Here is a 17,947-nt window from a genome sequence, read left to right as displayed (position 1 = left end):
AATCCCAATGCTTGTATCTTTACTCAAATAGAAGTAAGTTAGCAGACACATCAATTCGATTTCATAACTGTTAATAACTTAACCCTGCTATAGGTCGAGCCTACGTTGCTCATCATCTAATAACAATTTGATTCTAAACTTGCAATATGGCTCCCGGCAATCATGCATCATGGCTACTAGACAAACAACGCCCTGTTAATGCTGTCAAAATTGCACCCTATACAGCAGCTTCCAACAATGAGATCGTCATTAAAGTCAAAGCTATAGCAATAAACCCCTTGGATGATAAAATCCAGCATATGGGAATCTTAATTACAGAATTACTCTGCAATTTTGGGCCGTGATGTTGCGGGAGAAGTTGTCGAAGTTGGCTCTTCGCTAGCCGACGTCTACAACGTTGGTGACCGTGTAATAAGCCTGACGAGTTGCCTGGAGCAAAAGAATAACACATATTGTCATTCCGGCTTTCAGGAATATGTGGTCTTAAAGTCGCATCAGATTGCCAAGATCCCGCATGATATCGGATACAAGGGTGCTGTGATCCTACCTCTTGGAATCTCGACGGCCGCTAGTTGTTTGCTTCAGGGGTCAGATCTTTCATTCAGAGCCCCTACACTCAACGACACAAACTACAGGAACGGCCAAACAGTTCTTGTCTGGGGTGGGAGCGGCAACGTGGGTTCTTGCGGAGTGCAAATGCTCTCGTTAGCTGGCTATGAACTTGTAGCTATTGCTAGTAAGAGAACCCACGATATGATTCAAAGTTTGGGCGCTAGTACGTGCTTTGACCAGGCAGACTCGACAATCATAGATGATATCGTCGCGTACCTCAAGGGTAGAAAGGTAGTCGGCGCCTTTGATGCTATATCCAGTGACTCGACTATAGAAACCATCAGTGAAATTCTCGAGCAAGCCGGAGCAATGTCATCAGTGAGACCTGGGGCTAAACAGCTCAGAAAAAATGATGTCAAAATCGTGGCAAATTTCTTGGTACCACCAGAGCAGTACTTCCAGCTATCTCAGACTATACTTGGAAATGGCTTGAAAAGTCGATGGCAGACAAAACAGTCAAATATATGCCACCGGCTGAAGTTGTGGGACATGCATGCTAATTTTAGATAATAAATGGAATACTCTAAACTAGATACATATATTTACATTTTTTTTTTTTTATATAAGCTATTCCTTCAGTTCGTTTACTTTCGATTTGTCTTTTTGATGCTAATCGGTTCAATGTTTACTGTAGAGTTGAGGAAGATGGTTCGGCGGTTTACAACATTGAAAGTTCCAGGGTTTCTGTTAGAGACGTATAGTGGTGAGCCGCTGCACGGGCGCTCACTACCTGCCAACCGGTGTGAAACCACTCATCAGGGGCCGAGAGTGGGGATAGAGCATAACATGTCAAGGCATGAATTTATCGTCCAAGATCACGTCGAATAGAGAGTTTCTGAGGTTTGGTAATTTTATTGTGCATGCGACCCTGGATAACTTCCATTTTGGGAGTCTTTTCGTCCCATCACGGTTTACCTACCTAAGCATACATATAGTGAGCATCATATAAACAAACAGCTCTATAGGGGTACATGTACCTGGCATATTTCAGCGTCCAATCAGTACCGATAGCAGTTGTGTGATGACCTCCCTCCCCTTCAATTCGTGCTTCTCTCAGCGCACTAAAGCCATAAACCAACACAAGGTCTTTTACAGTATCGCAGACAGCATAATGCCATGGCAAGCTCAGCCGGTCGCAAGCTATTGGGTTGGCATCATTGACTTATATGTGGTCAGTAAGCCCTATCTATCAAATACTTTCCCGCGTTCTTAGCTCATCGCCCTCATTCTTCTTTTCAACTTTTAATATTATCTTAATGTCTCTATCGCCAGTGCATTTGCCCTAAATTCCATGGCCAATCGAGAATCAAATAGCCTTGCTAATTACGACTCAATTAATCCTACCACTACCAGCTATTCGTCTCCTCAATTCAATTTCACTCTCGGGTTAGAACAATCAATTCTCACAATCGCCCCGTATACCCTATTCTTAATTTGCATGCTGCGTCGAACGGCGCAGTTACTGCGGGTTTCAGCAAAAGCTGTCCAGCTTACCTAGGCTCACGCTATTTCCTAACATCAAGACGATCTCGGAATATTAAGCCGCATACCAGATTGCAGGAGGGGAATAACCCCCTGTCTTTCTTAACATGCCACTAACTAGGCCAATATACCCTAATCAGAAGGTTACTATCTGCGGAGATACAGAAAGCAGCAAAGCTTTTCTCTCAATAGCATTCAAGTTAGTAGAGTTAGTAGATAATGCAGGTATTACAAGAGTGGCTGAATCGTTCTAAAATATTGAATAATTACACACCAGACCGTTAATCATTTCCCAAAATCCCACACTACTCCCCAGGACCTTACACTCAAATCTTGTTCTGCTAAACCGCAAGTCAATTCCTCCTTTTAGCGAGGAATGTATAACAGAGTTGGAATCAATCCAGATTTAGGAGGCGGTTCAGAGGTTTAGATCCCTCAATACTAATATTGAAGATTTGCCGCTTTCCATCAACCAGCGGCAGCTTGTTTACCTCAAGGGCAGAGCAACGTTCTTATCCCCAATAAAATTATAAGTGCAGTGGATGGGGGGACTGGGGGGACCGAGAAATTAATGGTAGAGGCGCTGGAAACAGGGTTTGTGAATCGCACTGTATTGTAGGTTATCCATGCACATCTCAATACAGGTTACAGATGTAATACTTTTATTAATTTAGATGCGGGTAGGATTATGGATATTGGATTACCCAAGAATATAATTAACAAAGGCAAGCTAGCAAAGAACTTAGGGTTATATTGTGCATTAATAAGCAGCATGATGTGGTCTACTTATTCCTCTGTACGACTGACATAGTTTTCTACCTTAAAAGAGATTAAAACACTGCCTCAGTAATCTTAATAACATGGGCCGAATTCTGCTCCGGATTTGTGACCAGTTCTACATGTGCCGTGCAATGGGGAGTAAACTCAAGACATCTCAGAGTAAATACAATAAGAATGTGGATGATTACATCACGAGGTACAATTGGTGTGAGAAGCTTGGTCGATTAGCATATCAGAGGCTGCTTGGTGCCGTGGGGGACCTGAAGGTGTCATGTTTTGGCGAAAGGGTTGGGTTTTTTCTAATTGGAAAGAAATCCATTTCACATTGATTAAACCGGACGAAAACAAAAGTTCGTTCAATTTGGCTACTTTACATCGAATGAATGAATGTTATTTGTTTACCTAATTAATGAACGGTGTTTATTTTAATGACATAATGAATGTTGAAACTCAGAATCGTTTTTATTGAAGTATCCATCTTATCTCTTTTCATCAACCACCACTCAGGATTGGCAAAAGTTGTTTAATGGCGGCACCTTCCATGTTTGAAATCGTAGTCCTGTCTTCGGCAGCATCTATGACGTTGGTGATCGTAAAAGTAGCTGCGCGGACAGCAAACCCTTCCATCTGGGTAGTACGTGTAATCGCGCTGACAGCAAAACTTCCCATTCGGGTAGAATATGTATCCAGGCTGTCTGCAGAAGCATCGGTTGAACTGTGAGCTCCAAGATGCAAATTGGCCACAGTCTGGATGTCCATGTCCACTACGAGCAGCGAGATCGTCTTCAAGATCTCGACCAGCGAGATCGTCCTCAACAAAGGCACCACGAGCGGCGAGATCTTCTTCAAATTCTGGACCACGGGCAACGAGATCATCTTCAACCTCAGGACCAGGAACCGCAGTGGCAAGGCCAAGTGCAACAAGTGCAGGCAAGAGAATTGTAGTCTTGAAGAGCATTGTCGGCAAGTGGTGAGGAAATTATGTTTGGAAGAAGTGATTATTTTGCAAGTATGAGTTTTGCTTTGAAGAAATAATGTAGATCCTAGTGGGGGAGTGAAAGGGGTTTATATAGATAAATCGAAAGAACTAAAATTAATAGTACCTGAGCAATTGAAATACTACTCAATTTTAAGTTTTTCGATTAAAATCTTAAATATTTTATGCATTTCAGCCTCTTGTATAATTATTGTATAATAAGACAGTTGGGACCGGACATTCGATCAGCCTCGTATGTTATTCTTATCTCAGCCCCAAACATTCCAATTTAACCGAATCAACCGGAGAGAGGAGCCTAGGCTTGTAGAGAGTAGTAGAATACGCCTAATAGTACCAATGTATACCCTTCTGTAATCCTCGTGCTTTTTTCAATTCTAACTATCTCATGGTATATCCTTCAAGGTAAGTTGAGCGAATCTGTAATGCTATTAGGAATAGAGCGTTAGACTACTAAACATAAGCCACTATTTCTATTTGTTTGATGATGCAACGTTTATCTTTTCTATAGTTTCAAGGCAAAATTAAATAATATACTACTAGCTCTAAAAAAAAAAATACAGCGAATCATGGGCAAGCTAATACTTGCTGTTATTATGATCAGAAGTAAGTCTTGTCAATACCTAATATCGCGGCCCCCCTAATGATGTGCAAGATAATACTATTTCAAGTATATATATTACTAAAGTGGCGCTAGCATTCCAAAACAGTCTTTTATCTAACACTTAAGCGCCTCGTTTATTTTGTCAAACGCCTGATCTATAACGTAAACACATCCTTGTTTAAAACTGCCCTTATACATGTCACACTGTATACACATATGTCAGTCGCATAATAAAAGCTTAAACAAACTTTGACGAATATCTCTTCTCTTAAACCACCGGTCTGTCGGATATCGGTCCATCGGACAAAACAGCGAACACGGCTAGTCAAACTTCAAATAATCTTAGCCGAATTCCAGTGTGAAAACTTTGAGAAAAGCCTTGGCAGCGATCTGCTAGACGAATTCTCCAACGCCACGGCTGCATGTGAGAGAGATTTCCAGATCTCCGCGTGGGTATCCCCGAGTAGATTCTCAATGCTTAAAAGTACATCCTAGCCACCTGGTAAGAGTGCGGGTTTTTTTCTTCTTTTTTTGAAAGATATGCGACTAACAACAAAGTTAAAGAGCGCTCTTCAGATGGCCTTACAACCAATGTATGACATGCCATCATAGCCAGGGCCACTTTGAACGCCAAATGATGAAAGAGCACTCAGTATACCAATTACTACGGTGCAAAAAGCTTCAATTGCAATAGGCGGCCATGCTCTAACTCTAGTAACTTTCTCATTTTCAAGGTCAGATAATACTTGCTACGCAATAAAATTACCGCAAAGAGGTATATACACAATCTTTGAACTCAAGGAATAAGACATCATGGACATTTTAGGCTTTGCTAGAAAGATCTTATTGCACGCGCATTTGGAATATGACTCGCTAGAATCAAGTTGTGTCTGACTCTTGAAGCACGCATATAGTTTTGTTGCTGCTCCTAGTACTCCGTATGGGGTATGAAATATGTAGAAATATGTTTACACATTTGAAACCATGAATGCTTGCTTTCCTATCAATTCTGCTAGATTTGTTTTGAGGTGCGGACTAATGGGGTATGCTGCCACAGTAGTATATTAGATCATCTGGCCGGAGAAAAATATTTCGTAATTCTGATATGACGTTCACTTCAAACAACAAATACGAGGTTAGATGAGCATGGCAGCCATTTCGCGATCGCCTGTGTACCTAAATCTCTATAGTCTCTTTTCTTGGGTATATCTACAACGCTGACGTAGCGTAGGCCACGCCGATATGGAACAGGAATGTCGGTACACAGTATTGGTGATAGTGCTGAGAACTCTTTACTTTGACTTTGCAATTGTTGGGTTGGAACTTCTAAAAAAAAATCACATGTGATGGAGCATTTCGCCGATTAGATACATCTCGGGTGCATCTAGACAAAGCGCCAAGCACAGCCAATAAATGTTGTTCACTACCATAATATTGTCTACTATCATTTTTAATCCAACAGAAGTCAATTCCTACCTGTGCCTCGGTATAATCTTTTGCCCTGATGATATCCTAGCTTCTTTCTTCGTGCTGCTGCTAATACCTATAGTACTGTTAGTACATGTATACTCTGCCCCCCCCCCGCCTAACCTGCCGGCTTTCTTGCCCAGTGTGCCTTTATCTTATGACCACAATGCGCAGGACTTTTGCTTTCTTCGTCCATTTAGTAATTATAAACGCCGATGTAGTTGTTGAAGTGGTAATTATTCCCATTAATTAGCTCCCCAACAGTCTAGTTGATGTCGCCTAGGGTGAGTGTTCAATAATTGGCTAACCTAAATGGTGGCTTGAGTCATCTTACTAGGTGACTAGGCAAGCTGCTGATTTTGCAAACGGTCTGCCCCGACTGCTGGACACACATTGTTCTCTGTCTTTCTCAGCTGTACTCCTCTATTTCTGGACAGTAGTGCAATAACCGTCTTCATTCCCGTTCTTTTATGAAACAAAATATAGCTGGCAATTGTAAAGTCCTAGAATAATATTTTGGAGTACTATAGGAGTGATGTGAGAGAAACAATAACATTTATAAATTAGGCACTAGTTGAGCGTCAATAGACAATAATTTCATAATTTATATGCGAGGAGGATTACTAGCCTCGCGGTTGTTATAAGCGTGCATTGTTATTAACCCTCGCATTTGAAACAAGTACACGTAAGTGAGGCTACTTCCATATAGATGCTATTATCACAGTCCCATTAGTCCCCGATTCTTATTATGTATGTAGTTAATTCCTCGGAATTACCATTATAAGGTGGATAGGCATATAATGCTAGATAACTACAGTAAGCACTCCCACACACATAAAATATACCGTCGGCTATAAGGCATACACCACCGGAGAATCGGTCTGTTGAAAATATGGAAAGGGTTATCGTTTAGCTCTTCTTTTGCAGTACCCTGGCCTAAAGATGCCACTAAATTTGACTGCACAGCCAGCCAGAGGATTTTTCTCCCAGCGTTCAATCCTGGCAAAGTCAGTGTATGTACTATTGATGAAGCGACTATATGACTATTTATTTGGGACAGGTAAAGTTATAAAAGATCGACAATGGCTTGCTTAAATTGCGGTTGGTATGAAGTTTGTGTGTATTTTTTGCTCGTATTGAACCAATCGCTGCGATCGATGCATACGATTCAATAAATCTTGCTACCCACTTCAAAGGGCCTTTATATGGGAATTGGGATAGCGAGTTCTGTTTCACAAGCCTTTACTCTTTACTGCTGATGTTAACACATCTATGTCATCATGTATTGCGACAAACTAAATGTTTCAATTTCTACAAGGTACGATCTAAGATCCAAACAAGAACATAGATTCCGATACCCTCAGTTACTATCAATTCTCCGTTGATAATGTTGGGTAGTGGTTAACATAAAAACTACGTCAGTTTATATTAGCGAACTTATGGATGAGAACGACCCCCACTTTTGCGCAGCCAACTCCCTTCAATTGATGAAACTATTGAGCCTACAAATGCACAATTTAGCAGACGTGCTTTATGCTTGCTTATATAAATTCCAAGTAATGTATACAGTTACGCCAGTGATCGAGATATTCTATTAAAATCGTGAAATATCCTATCCGCTGGATGATGCCAACTTCCCCTATAGTCATAATGATATTTTGTTTAAGATAATGTCCTTCTGGTGCATATATGACTTGGAGCCAGAGAGTGATGAACCCAGGGCATTATATAAATATTTCATTGCGAGCAAGAATTGCACAGGTACTAAATGAACAATTGAAGGGCATCGAAGTGCCTGGTGCTCATCCGATTACGTTTAAATCGTCTATGACCTGTGCATTCGCCGAGACTATTCTACTTATGCAAATTCGAGATACAAATAAGAAGTGGCATCAAACAAAAGATTCCTAGTTCCATCTATGAGGAAGTCAACTGCGATGTGCATGAAGACCAAAACAGGCTTTGAAGCAGTAGTTGTACTACAATCTGTACAGAGACCTCCGAACTCTAAAATCAGAATAATTGTAGAATTTTTTTTTCCCCTCACGCCAAATCTAACAGGGGTAGAGGATCACTGGGAACATTTCCAGGAATGACACTATGGATACAATATTAGAGATCTATTGGCAGGTAGGTGACCGTTAACAAAGAAATCGTCAATATTGCCTTCCTAATGAATTGTTGTTTATAAAACGTGCTGTAAAGAGAATAATACCAGTCGTAGTCCCAGGGCTCTCGAATAACCCATAAAACGGGGCCTAACTTTATCTATGACACGTATACAATAGGGTACATTACATCATTCGGAGGTGTGTGGCCCTTGCATTTCTTACTCAAACAGCGCCCCCGTCAAGCTCAATACAAGCATTATGTTTTCCTAGGCTCATCGGATTATCTTGTTTGCTGACTATATTAGGCTATGCAGGGCTTTCACAAATGTACACCCGCTCCCTAGAGCGGAGGTGCAGGCGCTTACAGGCGTCTCGGAGCAACTCTTTAATTTTCATGAGTTCCTTAAAACTTCCCCTCTACTCAATAGACCCACTACTTAGACGGCAGCACCAAAATGGTTGTGTTAGGTACTTCTAGACAATGTACTTGTCAAGCATTTGCACATAGCAGGCAGAGGACTTTGCAGTTCGAAACTCCATAACAATGCTGCAACGTCACAGCCTCACCAGGAGAACTAGGAAGATGTTGAACATCGCTCCGACTTCACGAGCGTCTTCTCAGATTGTTGAGCTTGAATTAACTTTTCCATTCAGATTCTTGAGTCTCTTGTGATCTATGCTTGAGAAATAGGCTTGTAGCCAAATGCCAAGGATAAAGTAATACATTGGGAAAATATAATCCAGGAGAAAAACTAATCCAGGAGAAAATCTTGAATGGCAAGCTTGTAACACGGTACATTTTTACAAACAAATCACTGGCATCAGTGGAAACGATACAAATAATTGCTCTGACTACTGCCGGAATAATAAAGCTACCTTCTTGGTCCTCTGCCCCCGTGACAGATGAGAGATTTCCAATCAAGTCTATAATACCTGTATGCTGAGCAGCAGGGGAATAAGCTTTGAGTAGAACTCTCAGAGCGGATGCCGCCGCCTATGAAGGCATGTGATTGATCTTGGTGTAGTAATTGCCACCATTCTTAACGCTTTCGACCTCACTCGCACATCTTGGTAGATGCACGTTGATGCTTTTTTAGCGTGCGTACTTCAATTTTCAACTTGGTCTTTCTCTATCCGACGCTATTCGAATTTGGAGGATGCTGACATTAATCGGCCTCCTTCAGATAGTGGACGATAACTTCCAGGAGAAAGTCGCGAATAGCCACGGCGCCGACCACACGCGCGCGACATCGCTATCATCGACGGCATTCTCAATCATTTCCTCAACCGCCGCCGCAATCTTGACAGACTCAAGCTCTAGGGCTTGCGCTGTCTTGATAGTAGAGAGGTACTAGGAAACGGACAGTATTAGCCTCTTCGCGCTGACTTACTTCTTCTCATGTTTGTTTTGTGTGCCGAAAATAGCTTTGACATATAATTGATTACATGTACAGTAGGATGCAAAATGTTCTTGGCCTTGTTAAGTTCTCATATTTAAGTCTAACTGTAGTTAGTACAACCTTTATACCGATATAAAAGCGCTATATTGTAGCGCTAATACCACTATAATATAGTAACTAACTCACTATATTTTACACCATTAATTTACTACAAGATAGCGGCAAAATAAAGCGCTATATTTTAGTAGTATCGGTGGCTTATTATAACGGGAGTATCGCTATATTATAGTGAGATATGCACTAAAGTATAGCGGCCTTATAGTGATATAAACGCAGTGCTTTTTATGCTACCAATTTTAGTTAGACTTGAAAAGTAAAACTTGACAGGGGCCAAGAACTTTTTGCATCCCACCGTATTTAGCCTGTTCACATGTGCATTAGGTCACAATGGTACAAAACAGAGGGGCTAAAGTAGAATGATAATAGGCAGCTATTCATTGAAAATTATTCGCAACAGATTGCAGCCTCCATTTGACCTAAGCGCCATGAATGAACCTGTAGTTATCAATTACAATGAACTAGAAGCAGCGCTTCGAGAAAGGGAACAGTGGCAAGGAGTCTGGCCCGCAGTCCGCGTTATTGACTTTCATGATGGCAAAATAAGTACCATATAATAAATAACTCTCAAGATATGGCCGAACCTGACTATTTCAGCAACTGATCGTGTTTTTGAACTTGACGTCGACCTGGAGAGCTTTTTGGTACGGCATCCCGTGCGTAAAAACCTTACGCTAACGAGAGATGCCAGAAAGAAAAACCACAAGCAAAGTTACGATTCATGTGAGTTTCCTCTCTGCAGTCATGCTACAATGGCTGGTAACGCAAATTCACTTCAGTCTTCTAGAAACTCGTCAAGTCACCCCTAATAATAAAGACACTTGGCAAGGCGAAGTTATTTCCGCTGCTATCAATCCAGCAATGTTAAGATGCCTCCGAAAGCACGCAGGGTTATTCAATACTTTCATTGAGGCTACTTGCGGTATCGGGCACTGGTACTCAGCAAAGCATATGTGTTATAATGATGACTTTAAAGAGACTGTATATGAAAAGAAGTTGGGTATTACACTCTCTGGAATGTAGACAATCTGACGCCTTAGCTTACGCGATTTAGATATTTTCTACGAGTATATCCCTCAAGAAAAGAAGCACTCATGCACTCAACTCTCAATAGCCAACAATTCAACCACATATTTCTTCCTCGACCTACCCGGATCGGTGCTTGCGCGGTTTATGGGAGACGTAGCCAGAGATTCCAAACTCTCGACACGCTTCTTTTACATGGATACTTTGATTGCGGATGAGGCAATGAGAACATGGCAGAAAAATATTGCCTTGAAGCGCACGGAGCTGAAATCCCTTGTAAGAGCATACGCGATGAGATGTTCTTTACAGACAGCCTGCTTATAGTCTCAAGGACAAAACTATTGATGATTCAAAGGTTAACAACCAATCCCTTCGTGAGTTACATGCCCTGGCTCGGGAGTGGCATATACTCGCACGAAATTTGTCCGACTATTCTGCCCTTCTGAAGTTCTTCAAAACTTCCTCATCGAGATACTATGCTTTAACAGATTCACACGCGAGTAAATGGGCGCTGGACATCATGTCATTAAACGGGACTCTCGAATATTTGGATTCGAGCTGCCAATCACTCACTTACTTGATATCCGACTATAGCGGTCGAACCAAAACCCGGATTGACTTGGTAAGGACTTGAAAACAATAACCTTGACTTGACTTTCTGATGGGGAGATTAGCTGTACCACCTTGCCAGCCAATCAGAAAGTCAATCGGCCCGCGAGCTTGCGGAACTGGCACGACAGGACAGTGCTGCAATGCTCACTATTGCGGCAGTTACTTTGTTGTTCCTCCCCGGTACATTTATTGCGGTGAGAATTCTTCAGAGTTCAATGCCCACTGAAGGGCGACAGCTGATTGTCTAAATACAGTCGATATTGAGCACTACTATCTTTAACTTTGCCGATGGAGAGATGCAAGTATATAGAAAGTGGTGGATATTTCCTGTGACTGTGGTACCGTTTACAATTCTTGTGTTTGTTGCTTGGTTTGCTTGGCTTGCTCAAAAACGTGGGAAAAGGGACTACAAATAACTATGCAAATAGGTTATGGATAGCAGATCATGAGTATTGATACAGGTAGTTGTGTACATTGCCTAATTCTCATTAATCTATCTTTCTTAAATCCATTCTCGGTAGCTCAATAAGTAAGAGAGCTTGTGGAAATAAAACCCTCTTCATTTCAAAGTTAGCCGTACCGCACCTTAATAAATTAAAACGCAGGGTAGAACACAATCGGCAGTAATTCCAGAAACAGATATAAAACATAAATTAATTATTACCCTTAATAGTTATTTAGCTTGAAACTTTCGCTTTCTATTAGACTTGAGCAGGGAGCAGCCCTCGGAATGCCAGCCATCAGTGGTCCCAAACGCGGAAATGAGAAATAAATCAGTCACAGCATTGTGAATGGCTGAACTGTTCTCATGGGATTGGAAGTGCTAGAAATAATCTACCGGGGCGACCTTCTTAAATCAAGACTTCTTCCAAAAGCCTCTTAGCTCCTTGGGGACTGCTCTATAGGCTCATATCATATTTGCGCACTCAACTACTGAAAAGGGGGTTGTTTGACAATTTTGTCAAGAATATTTGTTATGGGCCTGATTAAAAATCGGAGATATTAAATTACTCAAAGATTAAGCTCTACGAACAAAGCCATATATGCGCATTCGTACAACGCCAAAGTTGGCCAAGCGGCCCTTTGATAGGAACAATAATCAGGTGTATCTGAGAGTTGGTAGAGGAAACGGCAAAAAAACATTTCGTAGCTATTTGCAACACTATGCAATATAGTATAAAGTCAGCACATCTCAAACCAGCTAAACATCCGTAGCATTGAATTCACTGTATGATTTGCGGCATCCTCCGACATCTTTGTGAATACTGTATCTCTTACATGGCACCATAAAAGCATCCATTACCTTAGATATCAGAATGGCCTTGAGCATTGCTATTGCCGGCGCTACTGGGAAGTTGGGGCTTCCGATTGTGATGGCTCCGCTGGCTGCAGGGTACCATGTCACTGCCTTTACACGACAACGCTGTAATAATGCCTCGAAACTTCTTACAAGGTCCAACCTTTCAGTAATTGAAGTCGACTACTCTTCAATCCAGTCTCTCTCTACTCCCCTCAAAGGCCACGCCGTCATCGTCTCCGCTCCTACCTCTACATCAGTTGACGACCAAATCCCTCTTATTGACGATGCTATCAAATCTAGGGTGACAAAATTTATCCCATCAGAGTTTGATAATATTGCTACAAACTCCAAGGGTGACCAACTGCCAATGTTTGAGGGCAAGGTCAAAACGCATCCATATCTTGAGGCGGTTATAGCCAAGAATCCTGATTTCAGTTGCACGGTGATCTGCAACGGCGCTTTCTTGGATTGCGGCCTCGACAGCTTCCTTATAGACGATCCCAGACACATAGCTACTGTCTATAATAGCGGCGACATTCCATTCACAGCCACTCGACTTGATATTATTGGTAACGCCACCGTCGGGGTCATTAAACACCTCTTCGAGACGGCTAACCGTCCAATTTACATCCAGGACGCTGTTGTTACCAAAAATACTGATAGGGTACGTTAAGGAAAAGGATAGCGTGGAATGGAGATTACTCATGAGTCCACCGAGGCAATGCAATACTTACAAAATCCCTTGTGAAAGTAGCAAAGGGTATTGCGGGTTGGTTAGTAATGCGCCCTTTGTTTTCAACTCCGGTTTTGGGGAGGGATGTGGTCAAATTTTCTCCGACCACTTAGACAACAAGCTCCTGAGATCAAAAGTTTAACAGTCGCCGAGGCTAAGGCTTTCGTAGAGAATTTATTATGATTGATATATAATAATAATTCTTATTATTGACTTAGCTTAACTTTGTAATGTAGCTAAATACAAAAATCACTCAGTATGTTGTAATAAATTATACACGGTAGTCTCTTTCTTGTTAGAAAAGGAGGATAGATTTATAGTAATAGGGAGAGATACACCGCAATAGCTGCTACTTTTGTCAATCGCGGGTCGTATAAGTCAAGGGGGGAAGATCCAATAGGACGGGCGGGGATATTTTCATGAGTAGAGTTATTGAATTGTAAATTCTTGTAAATTTACTTCTTATCCATGATATAAAACCTGCTATTTCAACTCTACTGTATCTACAAACAGCGTTCGGCTCCAACCTGGCGGGTAACGGTCACCAATAATCTCAGCCTTAGTAACTGCGGACCTTATCTCTTGTACCTCGGTGGCGCTAAGCTTAATATCCAGCGCACCCATATTATCCTTGAAGTTGGCTATCTTTGTTGTACCTGGGATTGGTACCACCATATCCCATTGCTTCAGTAACCACGCCAAGACTAGCTGACCCGTTGAGCAGCCCTTACGCTCAGCAAAGGAAGTCAATTCATTTACCAGTTCCAGGTTCTTTAAAAAGTTCTCTGCGGAAAAGCGAGGTACAGTACGGCGCCAGTCGTCCTTGTCAAGATCTTCAGGCCCGCGCAGCTGCCCAGCCAGGAATCCTCGGCCGAGTGGCGAGTATGCGACCACACCAACCCCCAGTTCCTTGCAAGTGGACAGTATTCTTGTCTGTTCCGACTCAATCTCAAGGGTGAACGGGCTATACTCGACCTGCACTGCCGTGATCGGGTGAACGGAGTGGGCGCGACGAAGAGTTGTAGAGGATACTTCCGACAGGCCCAAGTATTTAATCTTTCCTTGTCTATAACAACGCATATGTTAGTTCAGCCGTTCTGTTCATGAGTTACTTCAATGAACGGATGTAAAAGGGTGCTTACACCTTGAGCTGAGCCATGGCAGACACTGTCTCTTCGATTGGTACCTTGGGGTCGGCTCGATGAACATAATAGAGGTCTATATAATCCGTGTTCAGAGCCTTCAAACTCTTTGCGCATGCTTCAGGCACGTAGGCTGCATCAGTCCGAGCCAACCCGTGACCCATGTTCCCGAATTTGGTGGCCAGGATGATGTATTGTCGCTTCTCGGGGTTCGCCTTGAACCACATGCCGAGCAGCTCCTCGCTATCGCCGTATGCGTCGGCTGTGTCCCAAAATCTCTCCTCAGAGGCATAGAGCTGATCGAGGAACTGGAGGCGCTCTTTGAATGAGGTGATCTTTCCATAGAAAGCGCTTAGACCCATCAGACCCATGCCAATTGCTGTTACTTCAGGGCCATTCTTGCCCAGAACTCTCGTTGGGAATGGCATTGGTGAAACAGTAGAATATTATGTTTCGAATCCCGTATGTTAAGACTTTGTCTGAGCTTAAGATAGCATTGAAAATCGAAATATTAAAGTTAGTTCTTTATTTACCTTGGAGTAAGTGCCAATGCTTTGCTTTTTAGGTCACTCAGCCAAGATATTTATAATTCTGTGCAGAATCTTACTACTACCGCCCGGCCTGGATCATAACGCTCTTCATTTCATCTAGTTTGACAACGATCTTGCCTTGCGTATGGCGTAACTCGTAACGTACTGTAATCAGCGTTGGCACAACCAACCACTTAAAGGCTAACGCCGACAGCCCCACACAGTGGCTTAAACGCTAAAGCCGACAGCTAGTACTTTGTAAGTGGTTTTGCGCGGGCGGAGATACGCGTAAGAGTAGAGAGTATTTATTCCGGTGGCCATTGCGACTTTTAATGTAAAGCCGAACTTGAACTAAAGTCGCATGATGATTTTGAATTGCCTCAACATGCGTTGAATTATTTTTTCTAAACATGGCGTATAATAGCAGAAATAATGGACTCCAAGGCCTAAGTAAGCTGGCTTATAAAAATACAATCGTATATTTGACAGCTGGTAGGCTTTAAAGGGAAACTCAATTCGCCTCTTCCAATCCAGCCTCATGTTGATTGTACAGACAGACGCACAGCACAAAAGAAATCTTAAATCTCACACTCAAACAATGTCGGATTTGTCTGGTTCATCACAGGGGCCAGCAGTGGTTTTGGCAAGTACATCGCAACGGAAGCTTTACATTGAGGCCATAAGGTGATTGAAACGGCCCGGAAGGTCTCAACCATTGAGCAGCTTCATATCGCCGGCGCTGCGGTCCTGGAGTTGGACGTGACTTGGGGTGAGCGGATTGTAGTCGCCAAGCTGGAGGAAGCTAATCAGATCTACGGCAAGATAACCAACGTCGTCAATTGCGCTGGATACATTCTTGAGGACGCGGTAGAAGAGGCAAGGTATGCCTTCGACTCTGTTGTTATCAGCAAACACACTGCAAGTTTACAAAAGCTGACCGTTTCTTATTAGTTCCAAGGAGGTCTACGACGAGTTCAACACCAATGTTTTCGGCGCTGCTAATATCACCCGAGCTTCTGTTCCTTATCTTCGTAAGGCTGCTCAAACTGGTTCTTGTCATGCCGCTATTGCCCACTTCGGCAGCCTAGCCTCTTACTGGCCTTTCCCCGCCATGGCGCATTACTGTGCCTCCAAAGCTGCTGTCTCACTTCTTACTGATGGAATCGGTCGCGAAGTGGCGCCATTTGGCATCAAGGCATGCACCATTGAACCCGGCTTCTTCCGCACTGAGTTTCTTAACATGGGAGAAGCTCAACGCCGTGCTCAAACTGCCGTAACCCTACTTACGTACGCTGGCACTCCAGTTGCAGATTCTCGTGAGCTGCTTATCAAGGCGAATAACAACCAAGCTGGTGACCCGGAGAAAGGCGCTAAGGTCATTGTGGATATTTTCACTGGCACGGGTGTTGCAAATGGCAAAGAAATCCCTAATCGTCTGCAACTGGGCTCTGACATTGTGGGAACCCTGAAGGATTCTATCATCCCCGGTATGCTAAAAACAATAGACCAATGGGGTGAAGTTTCGGAGTCAACAGATTTCTAACCTTGTAACCAGTGTAGAATTTTAAATAGGGCACGAAAAATTTAGAACATTTTAATTTTTCTAATTACTAAACTAGTCTCTATTCTTTCCGATTTCAGGAGCTATTTTATTGCATTTCCAACGATATCCTATTATTTCTCTTAAAGCCAAAGAACTTAATAGCTTATAGCCCATGCTATATAAAAAGTAAGGGGCTTGGCTCAATATCAATATGACAAACTATACTCCTCCCATAATTAAAAGAGAATGGCTATCTTGAGATCTGGTGAGCTAGTGCGGAATGCACAGTGAGACCAATGTTTGCCTGATCAGAATACCATTTGTTCTTTTATAGAGGCGCAGAAGATACAGATAGTATTTTGAAGGGAAATTGGAGTCTATATATTGTAGAGTAGACATATGTACTTTAGTTCTCCAGCAAAATCCTAGACTCTGTCATTAGCCAGCCGCAAATGCTGGAGATCTCGGAGAACGTCTCTTCTGTCCTGCGTAATATTTAGTGGTGAACCTTAACCATTGACCGCGAAATAGCTTTAATCCCCAATGGAAGAGCGATCCTTGTAGCGGCAGTCTAGATTGACGCGCCGACAGAGTGAATACTCGCCTGGTTGCTCGTAGTATTTCTCCTTGCGTGCTGAACACCCCCCACGAGACTCTTTGTGGTAGAATGGAGAGCTGGAATGGATTATAGCCTCGGAATGCATTACAGCAACTAGGTAATGCTGTAGCACCGTTTAAGAATGTATTCCTATGCTTTGCAAAGAGGTTCTTGCTTTGTGTTACGGCCTGGTCCCTCGTAACAGATCAAAAATCCTCAATAAGCAGCTGGCTCCGTTACAACAATTACTACAATTGCGATTACTTGGCTAATCCTTTGCCATGTTTGGCTCAACGATATAACGGGTGGTTACGTTTCGCTTACCTGGATAGCCAGGATATTGCAATACTTTTGGCGCATGTAACATAGTAAACGTCTCAATACAGCCTAAGCTTACTATAATGTCTGCAAACATGTAAGTAGGGTGGTTAAGAATACTTGCTACAAACAATATAATAATAAAAACTAAAATTGAGAGCGCAACAATGCATTTAGAAGGAACCAGCTTTGTGTTTTGCATATGTGAATATTAACACAGAACGTGAAAGAATTAGAATTAATGAATTACCTTGTAGTAAGGAGAATGCAAAGGAACAAAGGAAGCAAATGCCAGAATGTAGCTGCATATATATATATAAGAAAAGTTCATTTTGCTTTTATTAAATGAAACTTCTTTATTAATTTTACAACTATAAGTCCTATTAGTCATATAATTAATGTCAAATTAAGTTTATTTAAATTAATATATAGTTTAATATATACTTACTACAACATAGAATTTTATAAGGTAAGCAACTGGAAAATTGACCCGGTTTCAACGTTGTACAATTAATACTGAGAGTCTAAATAAGATATTTAGCGCTTCTCTGCTAATACAGCGGCTATACTAGTGTTTG

At 42.1% G+C, this 17,947-nt stretch overlaps 6 protein-coding genes across 10 annotated transcripts; 4 read left to right on the top strand and 2 right to left on the bottom strand.

Moving 5' to 3' along the window:
- Nucleotides 1–146: 146 nt before the first annotated feature.
- On the top strand, nt 147–1,122 carry TrAFT101_002283 (uncharacterized protein; the record flags this gene model as incomplete). Its single annotated transcript, XM_024903683.1, has 2 exons — nt 147–254; nt 319–1,122. The coding sequence occupies 2 exons, from the start codon at nt 147–149 to the stop codon at nt 1,120–1,122; spliced, it is 912 nt and encodes a 303-aa protein (XP_024763409.1).
- Nucleotides 1,123–3,211: 2,089 nt separating this feature from the next.
- On the bottom strand, nt 3,212–3,883 carry TrAFT101_002282 (uncharacterized protein). Its single transcript, XM_024907879.2, has one exon. The coding sequence runs from the start codon at nt 3,830–3,832 to the stop codon at nt 3,398–3,400; it is 435 nt and encodes a 144-aa protein (XP_024763408.1). The 5' UTR covers nt 3,833–3,883; the 3' UTR covers nt 3,212–3,397.
- A 6,058-nt stretch (nt 3,884–9,941) lies between these two features.
- On the top strand, nt 9,942–11,663 carry TrAFT101_002281 (uncharacterized protein). 5 transcript variants are annotated; one of them, XM_024902433.2, is made up of 8 exons: nt 9,942–10,113; nt 10,165–10,211; nt 10,259–10,290; nt 10,347–10,567; nt 10,622–10,869; nt 10,925–11,215; nt 11,268–11,399; nt 11,460–11,663. In XM_024902433.2, the coding sequence occupies exons 1-8, from the start codon at nt 9,996–9,998 to the stop codon at nt 11,619–11,621; spliced, it is 1,251 nt and encodes a 416-aa protein (XP_024763406.1). In that variant the 5' UTR covers nt 9,942–9,995; the 3' UTR covers nt 11,622–11,663. The 5 variants fall into 5 exon arrangements, with proteins under 5 accessions (XP_024763406.1, XP_065982657.1, XP_065982658.1 ...); XM_066126552.1 differs by having other exon boundaries at nt 10,925–11,399; XM_066126554.1 differs by having other exon boundaries at nt 10,622–11,215.
- Nucleotides 11,664–12,521: 858 nt separating this feature from the next.
- On the top strand, nt 12,522–13,178 carry TrAFT101_002280 (uncharacterized protein; the record flags this gene model as incomplete). Its single annotated transcript, XM_024906476.1, has 1 exon — nt 12,522–13,178. The coding sequence occupies one exon, from the start codon at nt 12,522–12,524 to the stop codon at nt 13,176–13,178; it is 657 nt and encodes a 218-aa protein (XP_024763405.1).
- A 527-nt stretch (nt 13,179–13,705) lies between these two features.
- On the bottom strand, nt 13,706–14,851 carry TrAFT101_002279 (uncharacterized protein). The gene is made up of 2 exons (XM_024902432.2): nt 14,381–14,851; nt 13,706–14,304 (listed from the first exon to the last, which is right to left on the bottom strand). The coding sequence occupies exons 1-2, from the start codon at nt 14,806–14,808 to the stop codon at nt 13,722–13,724; spliced, it is 1,011 nt and encodes a 336-aa protein (XP_024763404.2). The 5' UTR covers nt 14,809–14,851; the 3' UTR covers nt 13,706–13,721.
- A 435-nt stretch (nt 14,852–15,286) lies between these two features.
- Nucleotides 15,287–16,487, top strand: TrAFT101_002278 (uncharacterized protein). Its single transcript, XM_066126551.1, has 3 exons — nt 15,287–15,679; nt 15,733–15,791; nt 15,862–16,487. Exon 3 carries the CDS (start codon nt 16,022–16,024, stop codon nt 16,451–16,453), a length of 432 nt encoding a protein of 143 aa, XP_065982654.1. The 5' UTR covers nt 15,287–15,679; nt 15,733–15,791; nt 15,862–16,021; the 3' UTR covers nt 16,454–16,487.
- The last annotated feature ends 1,460 nt before the right edge of the window (nt 16,488–17,947 follow it).

Source organism: Trichoderma asperellum, chromosome 1 (assembly GCF_020647865.1).
Source record: "Trichoderma asperellum chromosome 1, complete sequence".
NCBI classification, from domain to species: Eukaryota; Fungi; Ascomycota; class Sordariomycetes; order Hypocreales; family Hypocreaceae; genus Trichoderma; species Trichoderma asperellum.
Note: the sequence above shows the minus strand (reverse complement) of the source record. Positions and strands in the feature narration are given on the sequence as shown.

Bases quoted from the DNA above. Each gene is read 5' to 3' on its own strand.
- TrAFT101_002282 (XM_024907879.2), bottom strand. From the start codon at position 3,832: ATGCTCTTCAAGACTACAATTCTCTTGCCTGCACTTGTTGCACTTGGC.
- TrAFT101_002281 (XM_024902433.2), top strand. From the start codon at position 9,996: ATGAATGAACCTGTAGTTATCAATTACAATGAACTAGAAGCAGCGCTT. The intron at 10,870-10,924 runs GTAAGAGCATAC...TATAGTCTCAAG, and splicing joins GCACGGAGCTGAAATCCCTT to GACAAAACTATTGATGATTC. The intron at 11,216-11,267 runs GTAAGGACTTGA...TGGGGAGATTAG, and splicing joins CCAAAACCCGGATTGACTTG to CTGTACCACCTTGCCAGCCA.
- TrAFT101_002279 (XM_024902432.2), bottom strand. From the start codon at position 14,808: ATGCCATTCCCAACGAGAGTTCTGGGCAAGAATGGCCCTGAAGTAACA. The intron at 14,305-14,380 runs GTAAGCACCCTT...GCGTTGTTATAG, and splicing joins GCCATGGCTCAGCTCAAGGT to ACAAGGAAAGATTAAATACT.
- TrAFT101_002278 (XM_066126551.1), top strand. From the start codon at position 16,022: ATGGCGCATTACTGTGCCTCCAAAGCTGCTGTCTCACTTCTTACTGAT.